The sequence below is a fragment of the Truncatella angustata genome (genome assembly GCF_020726525.1).
Source record: "Truncatella angustata strain MPI-SDFR-AT-0073 chromosome Unknown BKA67scaffold_1, whole genome shotgun sequence".
Lineage (NCBI taxonomy): Eukaryota > Fungi > Ascomycota > Sordariomycetes > Amphisphaeriales > Sporocadaceae > Truncatella > Truncatella angustata.
This window is the reverse complement of record NW_025763381.1, coordinates 7,759,702-7,777,243: the sequence shown is the minus strand read 5'-3', so window position 1 is coordinate 7,777,243 and position 17,542 is coordinate 7,759,702. Positions and strand designations below refer to the sequence as shown.

General features: G+C 47.6%; 5 protein-coding genes across 5 annotated transcripts; 2 read left to right on the top strand and 3 right to left on the bottom strand.

Annotated features, from left to right (window-relative positions):
- Positions 1-3,148: 3,148 nt before the first annotated feature.
- BKA67DRAFT_654408 (insulinase) lies at positions 3,149-4,963 on the bottom strand (the record flags this gene model as incomplete). The annotated part of the gene is made up of 2 exons (XM_046106554.1): positions 3,149-4,774; positions 4,826-4,963. The coding sequence occupies 2 exons, from the start codon at positions 4,961-4,963 to the stop codon at positions 3,149-3,151; spliced, it is 1,764 nt and encodes a 587-aa protein (XP_045965416.1).
- An 815-nt stretch (positions 4,964-5,778) lies between these two features.
- Positions 5,779-7,593, top strand: BKA67DRAFT_590312 (pyridine nucleotide-disulfide oxidoreductase-domain-containing protein; the record flags this gene model as incomplete). Its single annotated transcript, XM_046104577.1, has 3 exons — positions 5,779-5,932; positions 5,983-7,308; positions 7,499-7,593. 3 exons carry the CDS (start codon positions 5,779-5,781, stop codon positions 7,591-7,593), a joined length of 1,575 nt encoding a protein of 524 aa, XP_045965415.1.
- Positions 7,594-9,607: 2,014 nt separating this feature from the next.
- BKA67DRAFT_531343 (pectate lyase-domain-containing protein) lies at positions 9,608-10,455 on the top strand (the record flags this gene model as incomplete). Its single annotated transcript, XM_046099372.1, has 2 exons — positions 9,608-9,919; positions 9,991-10,455. 2 exons carry the CDS (start codon positions 9,608-9,610, stop codon positions 10,453-10,455), a joined length of 777 nt encoding a protein of 258 aa, XP_045965414.1.
- Positions 10,456-10,630: 175 nt separating this feature from the next.
- On the bottom strand, positions 10,631-12,794 carry BKA67DRAFT_550719 (major facilitator superfamily domain-containing protein). Its single transcript, XM_046101681.1, has 6 exons — positions 12,527-12,794; positions 11,998-12,471; positions 11,604-11,819; positions 11,369-11,546; positions 11,066-11,318; positions 10,631-11,012 (listed from the first exon to the last, which is right to left on the bottom strand). The coding sequence occupies exons 1-6, from the start codon at positions 12,722-12,724 to the stop codon at positions 10,685-10,687; spliced, it is 1,647 nt and encodes a 548-aa protein (XP_045965413.1). The 5' UTR covers positions 12,725-12,794; the 3' UTR covers positions 10,631-10,684.
- A 2,850-nt stretch (positions 12,795-15,644) lies between these two features.
- On the bottom strand, positions 15,645-16,361 carry BKA67DRAFT_668210 (uncharacterized protein; the record flags this gene model as incomplete). The annotated part of the gene is made up of 1 exon (XM_046108634.1): positions 15,645-16,361. One exon carries the CDS (start codon positions 16,359-16,361, stop codon positions 15,645-15,647), a length of 717 nt encoding a protein of 238 aa, XP_045965412.1.
- Positions 16,362-17,542: the final 1,181 nt, after the last annotated feature.

Genomic DNA, 17,542 nt, shown 5'->3' with positions numbered 1-17,542 from the left:
CACCACTATAGCGCATAATAATACCGAAGACAGAGCAAGTGTCTAGGATCATTGCGAAGTTAGTGGTCGCAGCTCTAATGATATTCAATACCGCGGCGAGTGTCATTATAGCTCTAAAGCCATGCGAGCGACTCAGTGGTCATAGCAGTGATATGTAACTTCGATGAATATTGTTGTTCCAACCTAGCATCCAGCTGCACGGCGACGCCTAGTTCCTCTACGCTTGCGATGATTCGTTCTTTAAAGTCTGGATAGATGACTTCAGAAATAGTGGTATTAGTCCTAGCGCAATTATCCAGCATGTCGACAAAGGTCTATAAATCGAAGTGGATCATCATCCATACAAAAGCCATCGTAAATGCAATACAGTGCTTGACCTTCTTTACACTAATCACCCCTAGTGGTCTTCGAAACTTAATCGAATCAGCTTTTCCAGTCTTCCAAGGTAGCAAATTCCAGCCATAAGATCTACTAGGCGAAACAAAATCAGTAAGTTGGTCGCGTCTCAGCGCATCGATTTGTGAGGTACCCCTCTAGCGCACTACTGTAGTACCTATATATATGAGCAGGCTTCGGTGATCTTGGTGCATAACTAATGCGGATAGTATAGCAACGTTTGTGCGTAAAACCAAGAGAGTGGAACGGTAAGGCCCAAGATGAAAAATGCATCCTATTTAGTAGCGACAAAACAATTTGATTGGCTCTAAAAGCCGTGCTCTATTCCCGGGATGTCTTTACTGTAAGCTTCGAGAACAAGAAACCGCTCAGGATTCCCTGGTTTTTTTAGCCGCCAATAATACCTATTCCAGAAACTGTCCCTGTCTCGATTGTGGTTTGTGGATCTCCAAATTTTCAGACAGTGGCCTCAGATTTTCTTCAGCAGATCCGTCAAAACTGATATTCTTGATCAAGTACAGATCGTCCCAAAAGCCATTACATAGTTAAACAAGAATGGATAACGAAATTTGAACCATTTAAGATTCTTCGCGATAAATTTGTAGTGCATTTTGCCCCGCGTGATCGAAAGACTATTTGACTAAGGACGAAGTTGGCCAGACGGTTGCACTGTTCGGGTAGAGCTGGATACAAAGTGCGGGCACAGTCGACATCTTTGCTGATGGTGGACGCACTGCAAGGACGTCTTAGATACTTACCTCAGTCTCAGGTTTGATCAGAAGTTCAAGTTCCTAGACAAGCTGGATCCTGCGCAGAAGAACCTTGTCGATCTCGAGGACGAACATATAGCGACAGCACGACAGCGATTTGAGTCCAGGCCTAGGAAGAAGCAACTGCTGGGTGAAATGAACAGATCTATCAATAATTGGAAGTCTGTACTTATCATCAGCCTCCCTGAAATCCGGCAAGAAATTCAAATTGCTCGAGTTCAAAGCCCCCGGGCTGGAATTCATACTTATGGGGTACAACTCATCTGTCACAACTTGAAAAATGGAGCATTTCGAATGCCGATAAGCTATCTTTAGAACCATTTCGGGGAAGGAATACATCTAGAAATATGCATCGAGTTGCACAGCAAGTTTCTAAGGAGGGAGAAAACGTCACTGATACAAGCTCAAGTTGCGCTGTACATGTCCTTGAAGACTGTCGATCAAGGGCGATCTGTGCTCGCACTCACCGTGGTGACTATCAGCTTTGTGAGGCTCCTCCTCCTCCTTCATCGATTCTTCCAAAGTACAGCATATCTAGTTGCTCTTCTCAACCCAGCTTCCTCTAGGCTTCTTTGCTACATTCTTTGGCATGAACATCAGCGATATCAACGACGCGATATGGATGATGCTGATCGAGCAGATAACATAAATGTGTAAATGTTCCCATGTGTACCTCAAATCTGCGAGTGTCACTAAGCATTACATCTTAACCTATAGTTGGGCTTTCCTCTGCCGTAATTGCAGCGACCATGCTAATAGCTTTCAATTCCCCGCTCCGAGCCTTGGATAGTTTACTATGGGTTATGGTCAGGTAGCCGTTCATGTATTTGGGCATTCAGGAATGGTGGGCTTGAAGCGGGTTGAATCCAGACGACTAGGCACAACAGATGGAACAGACCACTTGGCGGAAATGATGGGTCGGTCGTCGTCGGTCGTGAGTGAATGATTTATCAAGGTATCAGGCATATCAAGCCACTGTCTGACACGATAGAGCTGGCTAAAAGGGTTTACAATGTCCCTCCAAAAACAAATAGCTAGTATGGACAAGGGTTACTGGATGAGTAAAATCGCCTGGAGATCATAAATTAGCTAAGATTTTTGACGACTTACGATTATATAGCCACTTCTCTAGCAACTATGAAGAGCACTGAAGTACATAGGATGATACAGTCACCCTCGCCGTTGATCCCATTTTTGTTGGCGTTTTCGGATAGATAGCGCCAAAGTGGTGGTGGTGGTGGTGGTAGAACGCCATCTGAAACAGTGATTTGTCAATGAATAGTCGTTGAGATAGATATGACTACTTACAACGGCGTGTCCAAAGCTCATCTATGAAGACAAGTTGTATGAAAAGTTGCGATTGTGGTCTGGCTGAATAGTATTGGTCGCAAACTCCACAGAGAGTCGCCAGCCATTTTTCACGGCCAAATCCTGCGTCAAGCTTAGTCTTCATAGTTGAAAGATATGTCTTGAAGTTAAACTGTACGGAATATGTTACTCATGGTAGCCACGTATCCGAATCATCAAAATTCATGGTATAATCCGGGTGGAAACAAATAGCTGTGGGTTGATGAGATAGCTATGAAATGTGTGCTGTCAGGGACATTCAACACTATTACAAGACTCAAGGATGTGATTCCGGGCTACCAAATATATGCTTATTCCAATTCGTGCCCGTCTTAAGTCGCTGTTTAGGAGATATTATTCCGTTTACGGCATTCCATATCAGAACAAACAATATTTTCCAAGCGTTTCTTTCCGGATAGCTGCAGCCTACTATGCACGTAGGTGTAAAAATAAAGACAAAGCACAGCTCAACCGCCCAGTTATAGTACATCTCTAATAGTATGCTATTCTACATGATCATTATTGGAGCACCTGTTGTATATGTGATCGGTGTACAGATGCAAGTATGCGCTGAAAATGACCTGCTTTATCGTACACGGCATACATATGACACTACCGGTCACAAGTATGGGCATCTACCTTCTACCGAGGCCCCATCTATAGATTCTATCCTGGATCTCTTCCCAACTCATGGCTTTTGCCGAAGAGCCAGGGTTCTGTGCCTCTTGCAAGACAACAGTAGGATGGCCACTGCCAGTACCTGGGTTCTGTACCAGACCGCCAGTGACCTGCTGAGCGACGCGGCGCAAATCTTGTACGGTAAGAGCCTCGATCTTGCGACACATCTCATGGACTGGTACCTTGCGGCCATGGACCTGGACTTGCCTGCCAAGGTCCTCAAGCTCGACCATCCGGCTTTCGAGGTTCATCAAGAGGCTTGATCGTAACTGGTTCTTTGCACGGTTGACTTCGACCTGTCCCAGTGCGGCAAAACCAGTTTCAAGTGTCAGCGCACGCAGTTCTTGGCACATGACATCAAGCATAGCCTGTGTCCGTCCAGGAATACACATTGCCGAGATACCAAACAAACCGGAGTCGGTGTAGGAGTGGTTGAATGCAATGCATGATTCGACCCATCCATGCTGGTTGAGAACATTGGTGTACAATCGTGAGTACATGCCCTTCCCGGGTCCTCCGGCGGAGAAAGAACCTCCGCCTCCAAGAAGGGTGTTCAGCGTCGCTAAGGCGTAGATGTCGTCCGAGGCGATAGGAAGTCCCTCAAATGCGAGGTGGATATGTGTAAAGACGGGCTGCATAGGGTTGTATGAGGGAGGTTGAGAGGGGAGCGAAACAAAGCCACCCGTGTATTGAGCAGGGGCAGTCAGTTGCTGTTGTGTCGGATAAAGCTTGCTCGGCTCGACGACGGAGGCGTTGCTTGAGGCTGAAGTAGAGAGGTTCTTGAAAAGGGGTATCCTGGACAATATGCTGGGCTGCTGAGATGACGTAGAAGATGTGGACGACGCACTCGACGAGTACGAGCTCTCAGTTGGTGTTGCGGACACGTCTGATGCTGCCGAATCCAGAGACGTTTCCGAGCCGCTTCTTGAGAGCACAGGTCGGCCTGAGCCTTTCATATCGCCAAAGAACTGGGTCGCTAGTCGCACTGCTTCCGCGTGAGGTACTCCGGCGAAGGCAACGACGGTGCGTTCAGGTCGGTAAAAAGCATTTCGGTAGGTGTCAACAACGGACTTGTTGATTTCGGGTATCCTTTCTGCAGGGCACAGCAGTGGATTCCCTAGCGTGTTATCCTTGAAAGCAGCCATGTGGACAAGCTCCGGTAAGATGAGTTCTGGCTTCTTCCAGATCTCTGTGATCTCGTACTCGGCAGTTGCCAGCTCCTGGGCGACTTCCTCCTCGGTGATCTGGGGGTTTCGTATCGTCTCAGCGAGAAGTTCCATGGCAACGGGAACGGCTGAATTGAATGTGGCGGCTTGGTACATCATAGACTCTCTGCTCGAGACGCATTGTATGTTTCCGCCCAGCGACTCGACGGTTTCCTGCATTTGCTCGCCCGTTCTCTTGTTCGTTGACGCGAAAGCTAGACGGTCGACGATGTGACTGACACCGCTGAGGTAAGGGTTCTCGAATCGCGAGCCGGCTTCGATGTATACGCCAACGCCCGAGAAGGACCCCGGAAGGGCCTCGGATGCGACGCGGACGCCATTTGGCAATGTGGAAATGTTGTCGAGCTCAGTAGGTTCCTGATAAGGGTCAGCTTGAGGCTGCGCGAAGCCCAACAAGGCTGTACATACCTGTCCGGCGGGGACGTTGACGGACGCAAGAGTGCGGACTGATAGGCGAGCAGGAGAGGATCTGACTAATGCGCTCTGTGATCGGGCGGACGAGGTCAAATTCCTCGTCAGGAATCTAGAGGAGCTTGCCCGAAACATTTTGCCTGAAGGATGTGGTACTTGAGAGGTTTGCGACACGGAACGCTCATGGAAAGCTCGCGGCAGCATATGGAGACTTCCAATCACCTATGTATGGAGTCTAGGTTAGGTTAGTCTGACCTACGGTTAGTCTAGTTCCAGATCAAAAGTTGCTCCCATTCGTTATCGATAACAATTTGCAGCTGCTTGCGTTTGCGGCTCCAACAACGGGGGCTCCGGTGGCCGGCTGGCTTGACCTCGCCACATAAGTAACTTCGGTATTTTCGCAACAACTTTCACGACAACTACCTCGCTTGCTCCTGGGCTCTTTCTCTCTTTCTTTATTTCTTTCGTTTTCCCAATTCCTGGTTATACTAAACACGATCACGTCTTCTTCGGTTGCTGCGTTTTGGGTCACAACCACATGTAAACGGCACCGGCCCATGCAAGTCCCGTCCGGTAACGTTATTCTCAAAACTCTGACTAGGTTAGACTAGTCTGAGCCGCCCGTCACATGTGCCATGGCAATGCCTCAAGCCAAACACAACTTTGAACTCCTTTCGAGTGACTAGGTTTGTTTGTATAAATAACTTAGTCTGAGCTGTGAAACGAGGCGATTTAGCTGATCCGGCCTCTTCGGCGTGACTCTTGCCAAGCATGTTATCCATCAGCGAAAATGCGGCGCTCCGTGCAATTATCGTGTCAACGACACTACAGATTTACATCATTCCCACGTCCCGCGCGTTCCGTCATGTCGTAGTCTTAAGTAGACATGCGTTATACTACGAATAGCCTCCCTCCATTTGAAAAGTCTCCTGTTTGTCCCAAGATTAACAATGCCATTCATCCGTGGACACTGTGCCGCTTCTGCGGGCTCACGGTTGGTCAGGCATGCGGCAGCTCCCACTCGTCCATCCACAAAATCTCCCAAGTTGCCATGTGCCGCTGTTAGCTTTACACGGTATGCAAGTGTAGAATCGGGCAGTAAAAGTAAGATATCACACCCGAAAAGCCATATTTTTTTATAACATCTTTTCAAGACAAAAGAGAGCGCGTTGTCGTCCTGGGATCCGGATGGGCCGGATACGGATTTGCACGCACTTTGGACCCAAAGAAGTATGAGCGTGTCATGATATCGCCTCGTTCATACTTTGTGTTCACTCCATTGCTGGCAGGAACCTCCGTCGGCACGTTGGAGTTCCGAGCTACGACTGAGCCTGTCAGGAGACTTAAATTAGATCACTTCCACCAAGGTTGGGCAGATGACATCGATTTTTCCAAAAAGATCATCCGTGTTGAAGCAAACACGTCGGATGATCTGGCATCACGGACCCATTCAGGACCAACAAAGCCTTCCGAGCTGCAGTCCACAAAAAACGAAGTATTTGAAGTTCCGTACGACAAGTTGGTGATTGCGGTGGGCTCGTACAGTCAGACTTTCGGGATCGAAGGTGTGAAAGAACATGCGAACTTCCTCCGAGATGTTGGCGACGCCAGGAAAATTCGAATGAGAGTGCTGCAATGCTTTGAGAAGGCTGCACTGCCCACAACAACAGACGACGAAAGAAAGAAGCTACTGCATTTTGCGGTCGTTGGTGGCGGCCCCACGGGCATCGAATTTGCGGCAGAACTACACGACTTGATCCAGGACGATTTGAAGAAGCTTTACGTCAATCTCGACAAGTTTGTTGCAATCACCGTGTATGATGTTGCGCCAAAGGTTCTCCCCATGTTCGACCAGACGTTGGCCACTTATGCCATGGATCTGTTCCGGCGGGAGGGTATCTCAGTGAAAACCGAACATCATCTGACTCGCATCCGACCTGATGAGGAAACCGAAGGATGTTTAAAATTAAAGATCAAGGAGTACGGTGAGGAAGAGGTCAACGCTGGCATCGTTGTGTGGAGCACTGGCCTTATGCAGAATCCTCTTGTGCAAAAGCTGGAAGAGAGTGTCTTTACACCAGGATCAGCGGTCTCTGGGGATGCGAGTTCCGGCACGAAATTCAAACTCCAAAAGGACCCGAAAACCGGCGGTCTTCTTACTGATACACATCTCCATATTGGCGTCGTGCCTACAGAATCGAACCAGGAGCAAGAAAGCACTGCTAGTGTCTTGCCTGATGTTTACGCGATCGGTGATTGTGCGATCATCGAGGGGCAGGTTTTGCCGGCTACTGCTCAAGTCGCCAGTCAAAAGGCTACTTACCTCGCCAAGCGCTTCAACAAGGGCGACGCCGACGTTAAGGAGTTCAAGTTTCGCAACTGGGGAACGATGACTTATTTGGGCAATTGGAAAGCAATTCATCAAAGCAGTACTGATGACCTGAAGGGTTGGGCAGCCTGGGTCCTGTGGAGAACGGCCTGTAAGTAAACGAAAACAACCAGCGTCTTCAAATCCCTGTTATCCTTCGGGAAAGTATTGGTGGATGGCCTTCTAAACCTGCAAGGCTTTCGAGAAATGAGATCAGTGGTCTCAACAAACCAAACTCCCGAAACATACTCCTCCCTATCATAATGGAAAATTTAACTAACCGGGATGTCTTAACAATGCAGACTTAACGAAGAGCATGTCTGTTCGCAACAAGATAATGGTACCCATCTACTGGTGTATCTCGTGGATCTTCGGTCGCGATATCTCGAGATTCTAGGTGGAGCCGGGTTGTCAAAACACCACAATGTATACCCTTAATGTAAGCTTACTGCGATAGAAATATTCAAGAGTTTGGCAACGGATCGTTTTCGGTGGATGGGGTTTAATTAAGCACTGTACTCATAGGGCGAGATAGAAGAACGACAAACAGCAACATGCAAACCTTGATCGAAGTGCCGTCAATCATGAGAATGAAACGTATGGGCTTGGGATTCGACATGTCGTAGAGCTTTGTGTTTCGAAGCCTGCCATGAAAGAGAGCTTCATGCCACAAAATCATCTTTCTCGAACATAGGTTAATTAACCTCAGGCAGACGTCCTTCCTGGAGATAAATTGTTGAACACACCAGGAGGCCGTTAGGGTGTCACTGCAGCACGCTGCATAGTTACAACGCACTCTGCCGGCAGATGGCTGCAGGGCACCGGAATAATTGAGCGCCACCAACAAGCGAGCTGTGAACCTTGCTATTTTTGAATTTGGGCAGGATGCCAAGGTTAACTTTTAAGCCTCATCACGGTAGTCCAACACCGTCGGCAGGCACCTGGCACTATATCCTCCCGAGGCCTGTATTCTAGGAACGGCATGACGACTACTTTAATATATTTCAGATCGGCGTGGGTCGTTATTGCCGTAAGTTTGTTGTCGCTAGAGGTTGAAATCGGGGCGCCAAGCGGCTGATCGCGCTTGGCAGTCTCATGTCCTCTTAAAAACTGGGGTATGTCAGCGCCTATCCCTCCTTCTAGCGACTCTCTGGTCGACAACAATTCTAGAGTTTCTCCGCCGTTCACAGTCCAGAACCGACAATGTGGTTCAACAGCAAGAAAAATAGAGTGAGAACCCCTCAACGTCATGACCCTATTCACCGGAGCCAGATGGGTCACCTCATCTCAAACATGCGGTACTAGCTGGGTTTGTGTCTCTCATTCCGCATCGAGCCGTCACCGGAGTCAAGAACATTGATTGGCAGATTGAAGATGTTCGTAACATACATCTCCTCTCTGTTACCCAGTCTGACTTGCCAAGCCCATTCAAATTAGAACGCTAGAACTTCGGTAGGCTTTGCCCAGGCTGTACCCCAGATTCCGGGCTGTATTCGTCAGCGATCATCTCCTTATTGGTTACTGCCTCCGTCTTTCACCTGAACATGGCAATGGATCTCCATAAATGTTCCTGCCAAGAGCAAACAAAATTGTCCTGACAATGGTCTTGGTGGATTATTCATTCAAGGCGTCGAGAGTCCACACCAAAACTGTTGAGATGAACTACAGTCCGCAGGGGTATGAATTGTTAGTGTCAGAATTCTACGCAACCACAGCCTGATATTGGCCAACTGTAAGCGTTATTGGGCTACTTTTCTGGACTTTCTTGTCGATTTCTAGGAGAAAAGCAACTATTTGGAACCTCGCCAATACCTCTTTTCCTTGGGAAATAACAAAGGACGTAGGTTCTGAGAAGTAAATAGTAAAAAGAATTAACTTGTTATATATCTCGTGGCGTATCTTTAAGTATTCAGTTCTAAACTTACACCTTTTTGCTTCTTTTACCCTCGAGGCTTCATAAAATAGCCCGATAGTGTATGCAGACATTTTACACCCTCGTACAGATATTCGTATCACTCTAACAATTCATACCCCTGCGGACTGTATACTAATCCAATTTCGAGCTTCAAGCATCCTTTTAGTCCCATGTCCAGTCGGTGGCAACCGAGGTGTGCCAGGGCATCCATAACATCCAATGTTGGGTGGTGCCCACCGAGTACCGAGAGCGCCAGGAGGTTGTATACTCCGAATAGGGCTTTGACAGCTATATAAGATGCCGTCTTATCCGTACAAAATGTTGACCACTCTCTTGCTTCACTATCACCACCATTCCTTCAAGTCTTACGCCTCCTTCCCTTGGACTCCGTTCACTCACTTGACAAGCAGCGCTTGATCTTTCTTTCGTCGCCCACTTTCAAGCAGGCTTTGAAACTCTATCGTCTTCTCCAGTCATCAGTTTATTATTATTCAAGATGCAGTACGCACTCATCGCCGCTGCCCTCGCCCTTGGCGCCACCGCCGCTCCCGGCCCTATGATCACCTCTGCCCCTAAGGCTCTAAAGGCTCGTGATTCGCTCCCCGCTTCCTCAGGTACCTCGAAGCTCTCCGCCCCAAAGACAATTGCGGCTGGCGAGTCATTCGACGGTAAAATGTACCAGATTGACCGTGGCGTCTCTTGTACTGGACAGGACGAGGGCGGCGACTCTGATGCTGTTTTTATCCTTGAGGAGGGCGCCTCCCTGAGCAACGTTATCATTGGCCCGAACCAGATTGAGGGTGTCCACGTAAGTTGAGCCACCTAGTACCCATGTGAAAAAGAAATTCGCAATTTTGATGTTGATATGGAACTTCGTAGTGCCAAGGTGGCTGCACTCTCAGCAACGTCTGGTGGTCTGCCGTTTGCGAGGACGCCTTCACTGTTAAGTTGCAGGATGCTGGTGACACCACCTACATCAAGGGCGGCGGTGCTTTCGGTGCCGATGATAAGGTGATCCAGCATAACGGTGCTGGTACTATCTCAATCTCAGATTTCACCGTTGACGACTTCGGCAAGCTGTACCGCAGCTGTGGTAACTGCGACGACATGTACGAGCGCCACGTCATCATCAGCGGTCTCACCGCCTCCGGTGGTTCCACCCTCGCTGGTATCAACTACAACTACGGTGACTCTGCTACCTTCTCCGACGTTACTGTTTCGGATGTCGATAACATCTGTGTCACCTACAAGGGCAACGACAACGGTGACGAGCCTACCAAGTACTCCAGTGGTGCCGACGGTACTTACTGTATCTACGATGACAGCGATATTACCGAGTCATAGAGGGTGTGGGAGACATCAAAAGTCTTGCGTGGATGTATTCCAGGGGTTGGGGTCCAATGGTTGTTGGTCGTGCCCTTCTTGGTTTTTTTTTTTTCTTGTCAGATATTTTGACCTATTATATTGCGTATATCATCGCATGTCGCTTGTTATAGAAACGCAAGCGTTTCCTTTCATACCAAAATTTTATTTATTTTGCGTTGCTTAGCGACGGAATGTTATTAACATCTCATCAACTGTTATCTATGCGACATGCGACAGACTTTTCCTTGTCTAAGACATGTTCTCCTTCCTCGGTGGAAACCAATCCAAAAGGGTTGAGCTGTCTAATCTGGTATCCTCTAAACATAAGTACAGTGAGAAATAGCCACGAGAAAACCTGGATAAAAGCCATAGTGCCATACGCCCAAGCAAAGCCGACCTTGGCTACCCAGGGGTTGATGTAGAAAACAAGTGACAGGCCAAATCCCACTCTGAAAGCGTTCAATACTATCGCCGTCTCCTCGATATTGTTGGTGAAACACTCGGACAGGTAGTTGACGGTGATGGGGGTAACACAACTAGGTGAATGAGTTATAGTATTGTACCGATTGATGAATGATTCAGGACTTACAGTGAACCAAACGTGACAAGGATGTGACTAAACCTAAGGAGTCCCCATGGAAGCTGATTCTGGAGTGCATAGCCAAAGATACCAAGACCGATTGGATTGCAAATGAGAGCCGGTAGCCAAAGCGCGTGCAGTCGATACTCAGGCTTCCAATTTCCATTGTTGAAGCGGCCAGCCAGCGCAAGAGGTAAGTGATCGCTGACTAGTTGACCATACAATAAAGCCATAGCTATTCCTACCCAATGAAAGAATTGGACTGGATTTCTGTTAGTTATATCAGATATGTAACCTTTATGGGGAACTAACACAAAGCATTTTGGTTGGCAGTAAAGCCATAGCCGCCCGACTTCACTGGCCTCTGAAGCCACACCGGTGCCACACTGTTCATACCAACGTAGAAGCCGAAGTTCAACAAACAGAATAGACTTGTCAATATGGTCACCGGTGTTAAAGCAACTCTGAAAGGAACGACAGCAGGTCTGACCTATAGATACTCTTTAGCGTCAACACAGAATGTTCGTCTCATTAATGCCAGACTCACTATCTCCACTGGAGGCTTTTTGGATGTAACGTTCGTCCCGGGAAGGAACGTTTCGACACGTTCCCTAAGCCATGACCGTTTCGGTTTCCGATTAATAGCTCCTTCTCGACGATCCCAAGTTGTATCGGGCAGGAAGCACCAGATACTTAGTACAGATACACCACATAGAATAGCCACCCACCAGAATGCCCATGTCCAGTTTGATGCAGAGGCTATCTAATTTTTGAATCCAGGTTAGCGTAAAATCTAGAATCTCAGCCTAGAGAAACTCTTCCCAGCTTTGTTATGTCAAGATATGTTGATGTCGATCTTGTTGGAAAGAAGATGGCAGCCTACCAAAGTACCTCAAAAACAAGAGGGGAGCTGTCATGTAGGTATGGGATGAAATACTCACAAATGCGCAAATTGAAGGCCCTACCGCATTTCCTACATCCATCCAAAAATAGAAGATAGTATATACCCGACCTCTCTGGTGCAAGAAAAACAGGTCAATTAAAATTCGTGGCCCCAGTACACCTACGATTGTTCCGAAGAAGCCCGCGAAGCCCCGTGATATAATGTAAGCATCGTAGTTATCTGATTTGGTCATGAGAGCGGCCCAGATTTGTGAGAGCGTCACGCCGATCATAGACCAAAATATTGCAGAGGGTCGGCCGATAACATGGGAAAGAGGGTAGAAAATCAAGCTGCCAATGATCATCCCGGTGTTGGCCGCTGAGTTCTGGTACGCAACCTCCGATGTCTCGACATGGTATGACTTGCTGAGTGGTGCGACCTCAAGTTGGCCGGCGAGCGCGCCAGTGAATTCGGAAAATGTGGCGACGGATAGTACTGCAAGAATGACATATTTACGGGTTTGTGTCCAATTCTACCAATGTTATCAGTTTGCAACAAGAACCAATGCTGGCTAACGTATGGCTCACCAGAGGATCATCGGGGTCCCCGCTTGGCGTCGGGATTAACACGACTTTCTGGTGCAATATGTGGCTCGACTTTATGTCAGCGCCGCCATGGGGTTCTGAAGAAACAAGTGTCGAAGCAACATGGTTTACTTCATTGAGATGTCTGGATTCAGTAATATTTTGTTCGGGTTCCGTCATTGTGTTTGGTGCTTCCTGCATGAATGTTCGATGTTGGTAATGTAGGGCTAATCACACAAGTATTTGCAGGAGTTCTCAAGCGTTCAGGATAATAATGGGAAGCGAAGTAAACGCCGATTATGATAGTGTGTGCCATACCCTTACCATTAGCCGTGGGACGTACAGCCGTACTCCAATCCAGGCATGTGCGTTACAGTCAGGCTCCATCATATGCACCAGCAAGGGTGTGGGACCCCAGACCATGCATCGAGCCAAGCCTCTCGATGTGGCGGCTGTCAGTCGAAATCAGTGCAATATGAACACATGATTTTAATACCAACAGCCTCGCAATGAACATTCTTTTGGGTACTATCGATGGCAGACCCATGCGAGCCGCGGCGGCGTTCTCACAAAGCGTCTTATATATGATGTTTGTGATTATCAGGCTTGGTTCAAAAGGTATGGACTCGACAGGAGAAACCATTTCGATTTAATGAAGCCAAAATTTTCATGAAATAACCAGAGTCGTCTCGACCATGAGCGGTGATTTCTCAGAACAAGTAAAGGTTATGTCAACCCGACATTTCGGACTGGTCCAACTTGTATGCCACGGACGATATAGCCCGGCTAATCTAGCATTTGTGGCGTGTTATAGCAACTTTGTCACAGTGTACATGCATGAAATCTTGTGCTATATTGTTATATTGTTATATTAGTTCACAGAACTACCAAGCTCGTGATGGGTGTTTTCGTGGACGTCCCCAATATCCTAGCACCATCCGTAGTTGCTACGTTTCATGATTTGTGGAGGCTTAGGTGATATTGTAGATCTAAGTATTAATGGAAGAGCCCTAGCGATCATCCTGGTGTGCATCTCAAGCTATCGAACCGTACCTTTGCGATCACGCAATTTCCGTGTTACTTCGCCATCTGTAGTATTTGTCTCTGCCCCGCGGAAATGTTCCCTCATAACTTGCATACGTATCTGGTTGAAATAGTCATGCATGTGTACCTAAGTAGTGAGTTATACAATATTTTGGCCCTCACAGAAAAGGGTATCGCCGGCTGAACCACAATTCTCTATGATTAAGGTCCCAGCGACCATACAGAGTCGGACGTACCATGCAGCAAGCACTAGGTGTCTTCAAACTGGCTGGATATGAACTAAAGTTTATACCCGGCCCCAAAAATATCACCAAGTTCACCACGTACTTGATCTTATTCTTATATATGCAGGTATATGTGACTATCATGACATGATAGGTAGCAGTGCAAGAGGCGGTCGCATTTGGTATTGACTGTGGAGTTCCCTGCCTGCTACTTTTCGGGGTGCTAGGTACAAGTCAACTAAGTGATGACACATTCCTGGACCAGTTAAGGACAGTCAGCGAGACTGCAAATCAACATTTGGAGGGCTTTGCACAGATATGTAGAGAGTGCGTAGCTGTCATGGCGGAAAATATGGGTTGCCTCACGACCAACAAGAGCTCTATCAAGCGAGATTAAATATATCGCGAGTTTGCTGCCAAAATCGACGCAGTCTACAAGTCGCTCGAGAAAAGAAAATCGAAATGCGCACTACAAAATTGGTTCTTGAATGTGCTGGGTGACACGGGGGGGGGGGGGGGGGGGGGGGGCCAAATGCCGAGTGCAGAAGTACAATTATTCGTTAGTGGTGTTGATAGCCTTCAAGCTGTCCAGCTTCGAGCAAAAGCACTGAGGCACATCGAACTTGAGGGCCATAAATGTGAAGTGCATATCTACAAATATTTATAACTGTGACACTCCTGACAAACTGACCCACAGACTGTACGATGTGCGGACAGGTGCATCCCATAAACGAGGCAGAGTCTGTCCAGCTTGTGAAGAATCTGATCAAGGACCATTCAGGATTCAAGGCTTGCCAGACTGCTAGCGGCACCAAAGTAGAAAGCTCTGATGCGAACGATATCATAAAACATCCTAAATATTTCATGTGCACTGACATGATACCAAACCCATGATAGCTTTCCACAGACGCAACTGAGTTCTTGTAGCTCGTATACTCGCAGTACTGGTCGCCAACGTGAATTTCACCAAATTTTACGCTTTCGTTCGACACAGCAAGCAACAGGCACAATTCCCCCTCCGCAATGCTCCAGAGGCACCAAAATTTAGGAGCCTGAACCTCGATTTGACCAACATTACGGTATTACCCGTTAATACGACCACAGCAAGTTTCGGCCTTGATGAGACTACTATTGACGTTCTGAGAGTCAACACTTCTCATATCATTGACTGCGCGCGGCCGTTTAATTTCACCCTATCCACTTCATTCGAGCCATATCTACAAAGCCTCCAGCAGGTTATTGAAGCATGGAGGAAGGCACAGGTCTTGTAGAAGCCTGGGCAGATTTTCGTGTTGTAGCGCTCACAATTTTCAGATTCATCACAGATGAGAGAGAGAGGTCAGTCACTGCGAGGAAGATTTGGATGATTTCAATGCCTCTCATTGAACAAAACGCAGCTCCTTGCAATGATTCCATATAATTATACCCCCAACTCCCGATAATGCGCCACAGTCCGTAACCAACAAAGGGTATCAGTGCTTTTCCCGTTGCGCCCCAAATTTGAAATATCAACAACTCCATGTCCCAATGCGTTTGCCCAAACCCATGCCCAGTCTCGTACAATAACCTCATCTATCGTGGATCTTGCCCTTTGCAGGCAAGTGTTGCGTAATGATACAATAACGCGCACGGTACGACCCCGTATTTGCCAGCACAACGTGTGATTTACACAGGTAGTGGTGTACACAGGTCTAGGTGTTGTACATTTTAAGTTTCCTGCTCCCAGGTTTTTGGTGAACGCAATACCGCAAACATTCCCAAGCCAAACCACATTCCTGAGGCAAATTTTCCTCGTGACACACGTGGTCACAGTGGGTCTCGACAGCGTCCAGCGCGGATAGGGGTGTCTCCGACTACGAGAATCTTCCCGGGCACCCACTGACTTGACGACGGAACGTGGTAGCGTCCCTCCATGGCATCTCGGAATCTCCTTGTTGGCACCCCAGGATGCACGGTCTCTTGCTGCAAAAGTGAGGCCTGCAGCGCGGGGACACGTTGCCGAGCGCATCATAGTCTGAGTCCTCATCATCCGCGTCGTAGCCGAAGCCGTTGTCTGTATGCTGGGCTGGCCGCGGTGGGGCGGCCTCGGACATCGGCTCTGGAGATTTACATAGGTGAGAGGCAAAGACAGGTCGGCTGGTTCGAGGGGATAGGCCAACCTCATAGTCTTCGTCGTCAGCAGGCAGCTCGTGCATCTTAGGGCCATCGACGTCCATGCCGAGGTCGTCCAGGCCGAAAATGAAGTTGTTGTCAATCTGATCCTCCGGGAGCTGATGCATTTCGGGTCCGTCGAGATCCTTGCCCAGGTCATTTAAGCCGAAGATGAAGTTTGAGCCATCCTCGGCCTTAAAATCATCCTGGGGTTTAAGTGGCCCTCGGGCGGATTTGCTGCGAGGAAATTCTTCTGCGATGAGATCCTCAAATTGATCGAAACTATCCTCATCAAGCTCGGACATATCATCATCCACGATGGCCCATGTCTCATCCAAGTTCAGGGGCACATGGACTCTGGTGGTCCCGATTAGAACTCCCGGGTAGCCCTGGTATTTCTGGACAGCCGGCGTGTTCATGATAACAGCCTTGTGATGATGAGGGAAATGTGGTGAGAAGAAGAGGGGATGGTGAAGAGAGGTGGTGGTTTAAAAAAGAATTAAAAAAAAAAGGTGATGGTGAAAAAAGGTGATGGTGAAAAGAGGTGATGATGTACGGGAAGTTATACAATAGCAGTTTCAAACTATTATCTATACAACTTGTTTCGAATGAAGCATGTGAAGAAGATCTTTCGACGACAAGATGGGAAAGGAGGCTTGGTAGCAATACTAGCCAAATGGTGACTGTAATACTATTTGTGACTGAAATGTGAAATGTGTCAGAGAAGATCTTGCCCAAAAGTGTTGGTGAAGAGGGAAGAAAACAAAACACATGCCGCAGAAGACGGCGGCTGTATTTGAATATAGATGAGAAAACCAGCGGAGAAAGGTTTAAATGGTTACCCACTATCACAGTAGGAAAAGACAGTAGATTGTCGTTGGAAAAGCGTTTAGCGGTATCAATTTTTCGGCTTTCCTGCTCATATCTTGGTTGAGAGCTGAACTCGTGACCACTGTGCGAGGACTCTAAGGATAAAAGTTTTCGACAACTCTAATGATAAATTTGCTACAGCGAAGCGGGTTTGGTATCTCCACGTTCTACTCCCATTCAATCTCGACAGAGACACATTACCTGAAGACCGACTACAGGGAATATGTCAGAAATGCAGGAACAATGGCTTGGACTCGAGTTCCCTTGAATGTTGCGTATAGCACAATGTTTAAGGGGCTTCTGTGTTTTTTTTTTCTTCGAGAATATATTGCGAGGCCATTCCAGATACATCGATGTTGGAAGGAAAGATAGCCCAGGCAGTAACAATTAACCCGGATAGACACTGGAAATGGTACCATGGTGGTTAGGGGGAAACCCCCCCCCCCCCCCCCCCCCCCCCCTCTGTCCTCCCCCCGGAAAAGAAAAACTATAAAAAGAAAACTTGTTTGTGTTTTTCGGTAGTCAAGCCGGGATCGGCCTAGAACAAAACAGTCGTAATAGAGGGACTCTATCTAATCATTACGTACTAGCTGACTTAAAGAAATCTGTAGAAGAGCCATAGAGAGCAAGGTATATGATAGCTAGCGAAGATAGATCTTGTAAAGGCATTGAATGTAGTGAGTTTAAAGTAATTGAGTGTTTATAATTGCGGAGAAGCCTGGCTGGCATT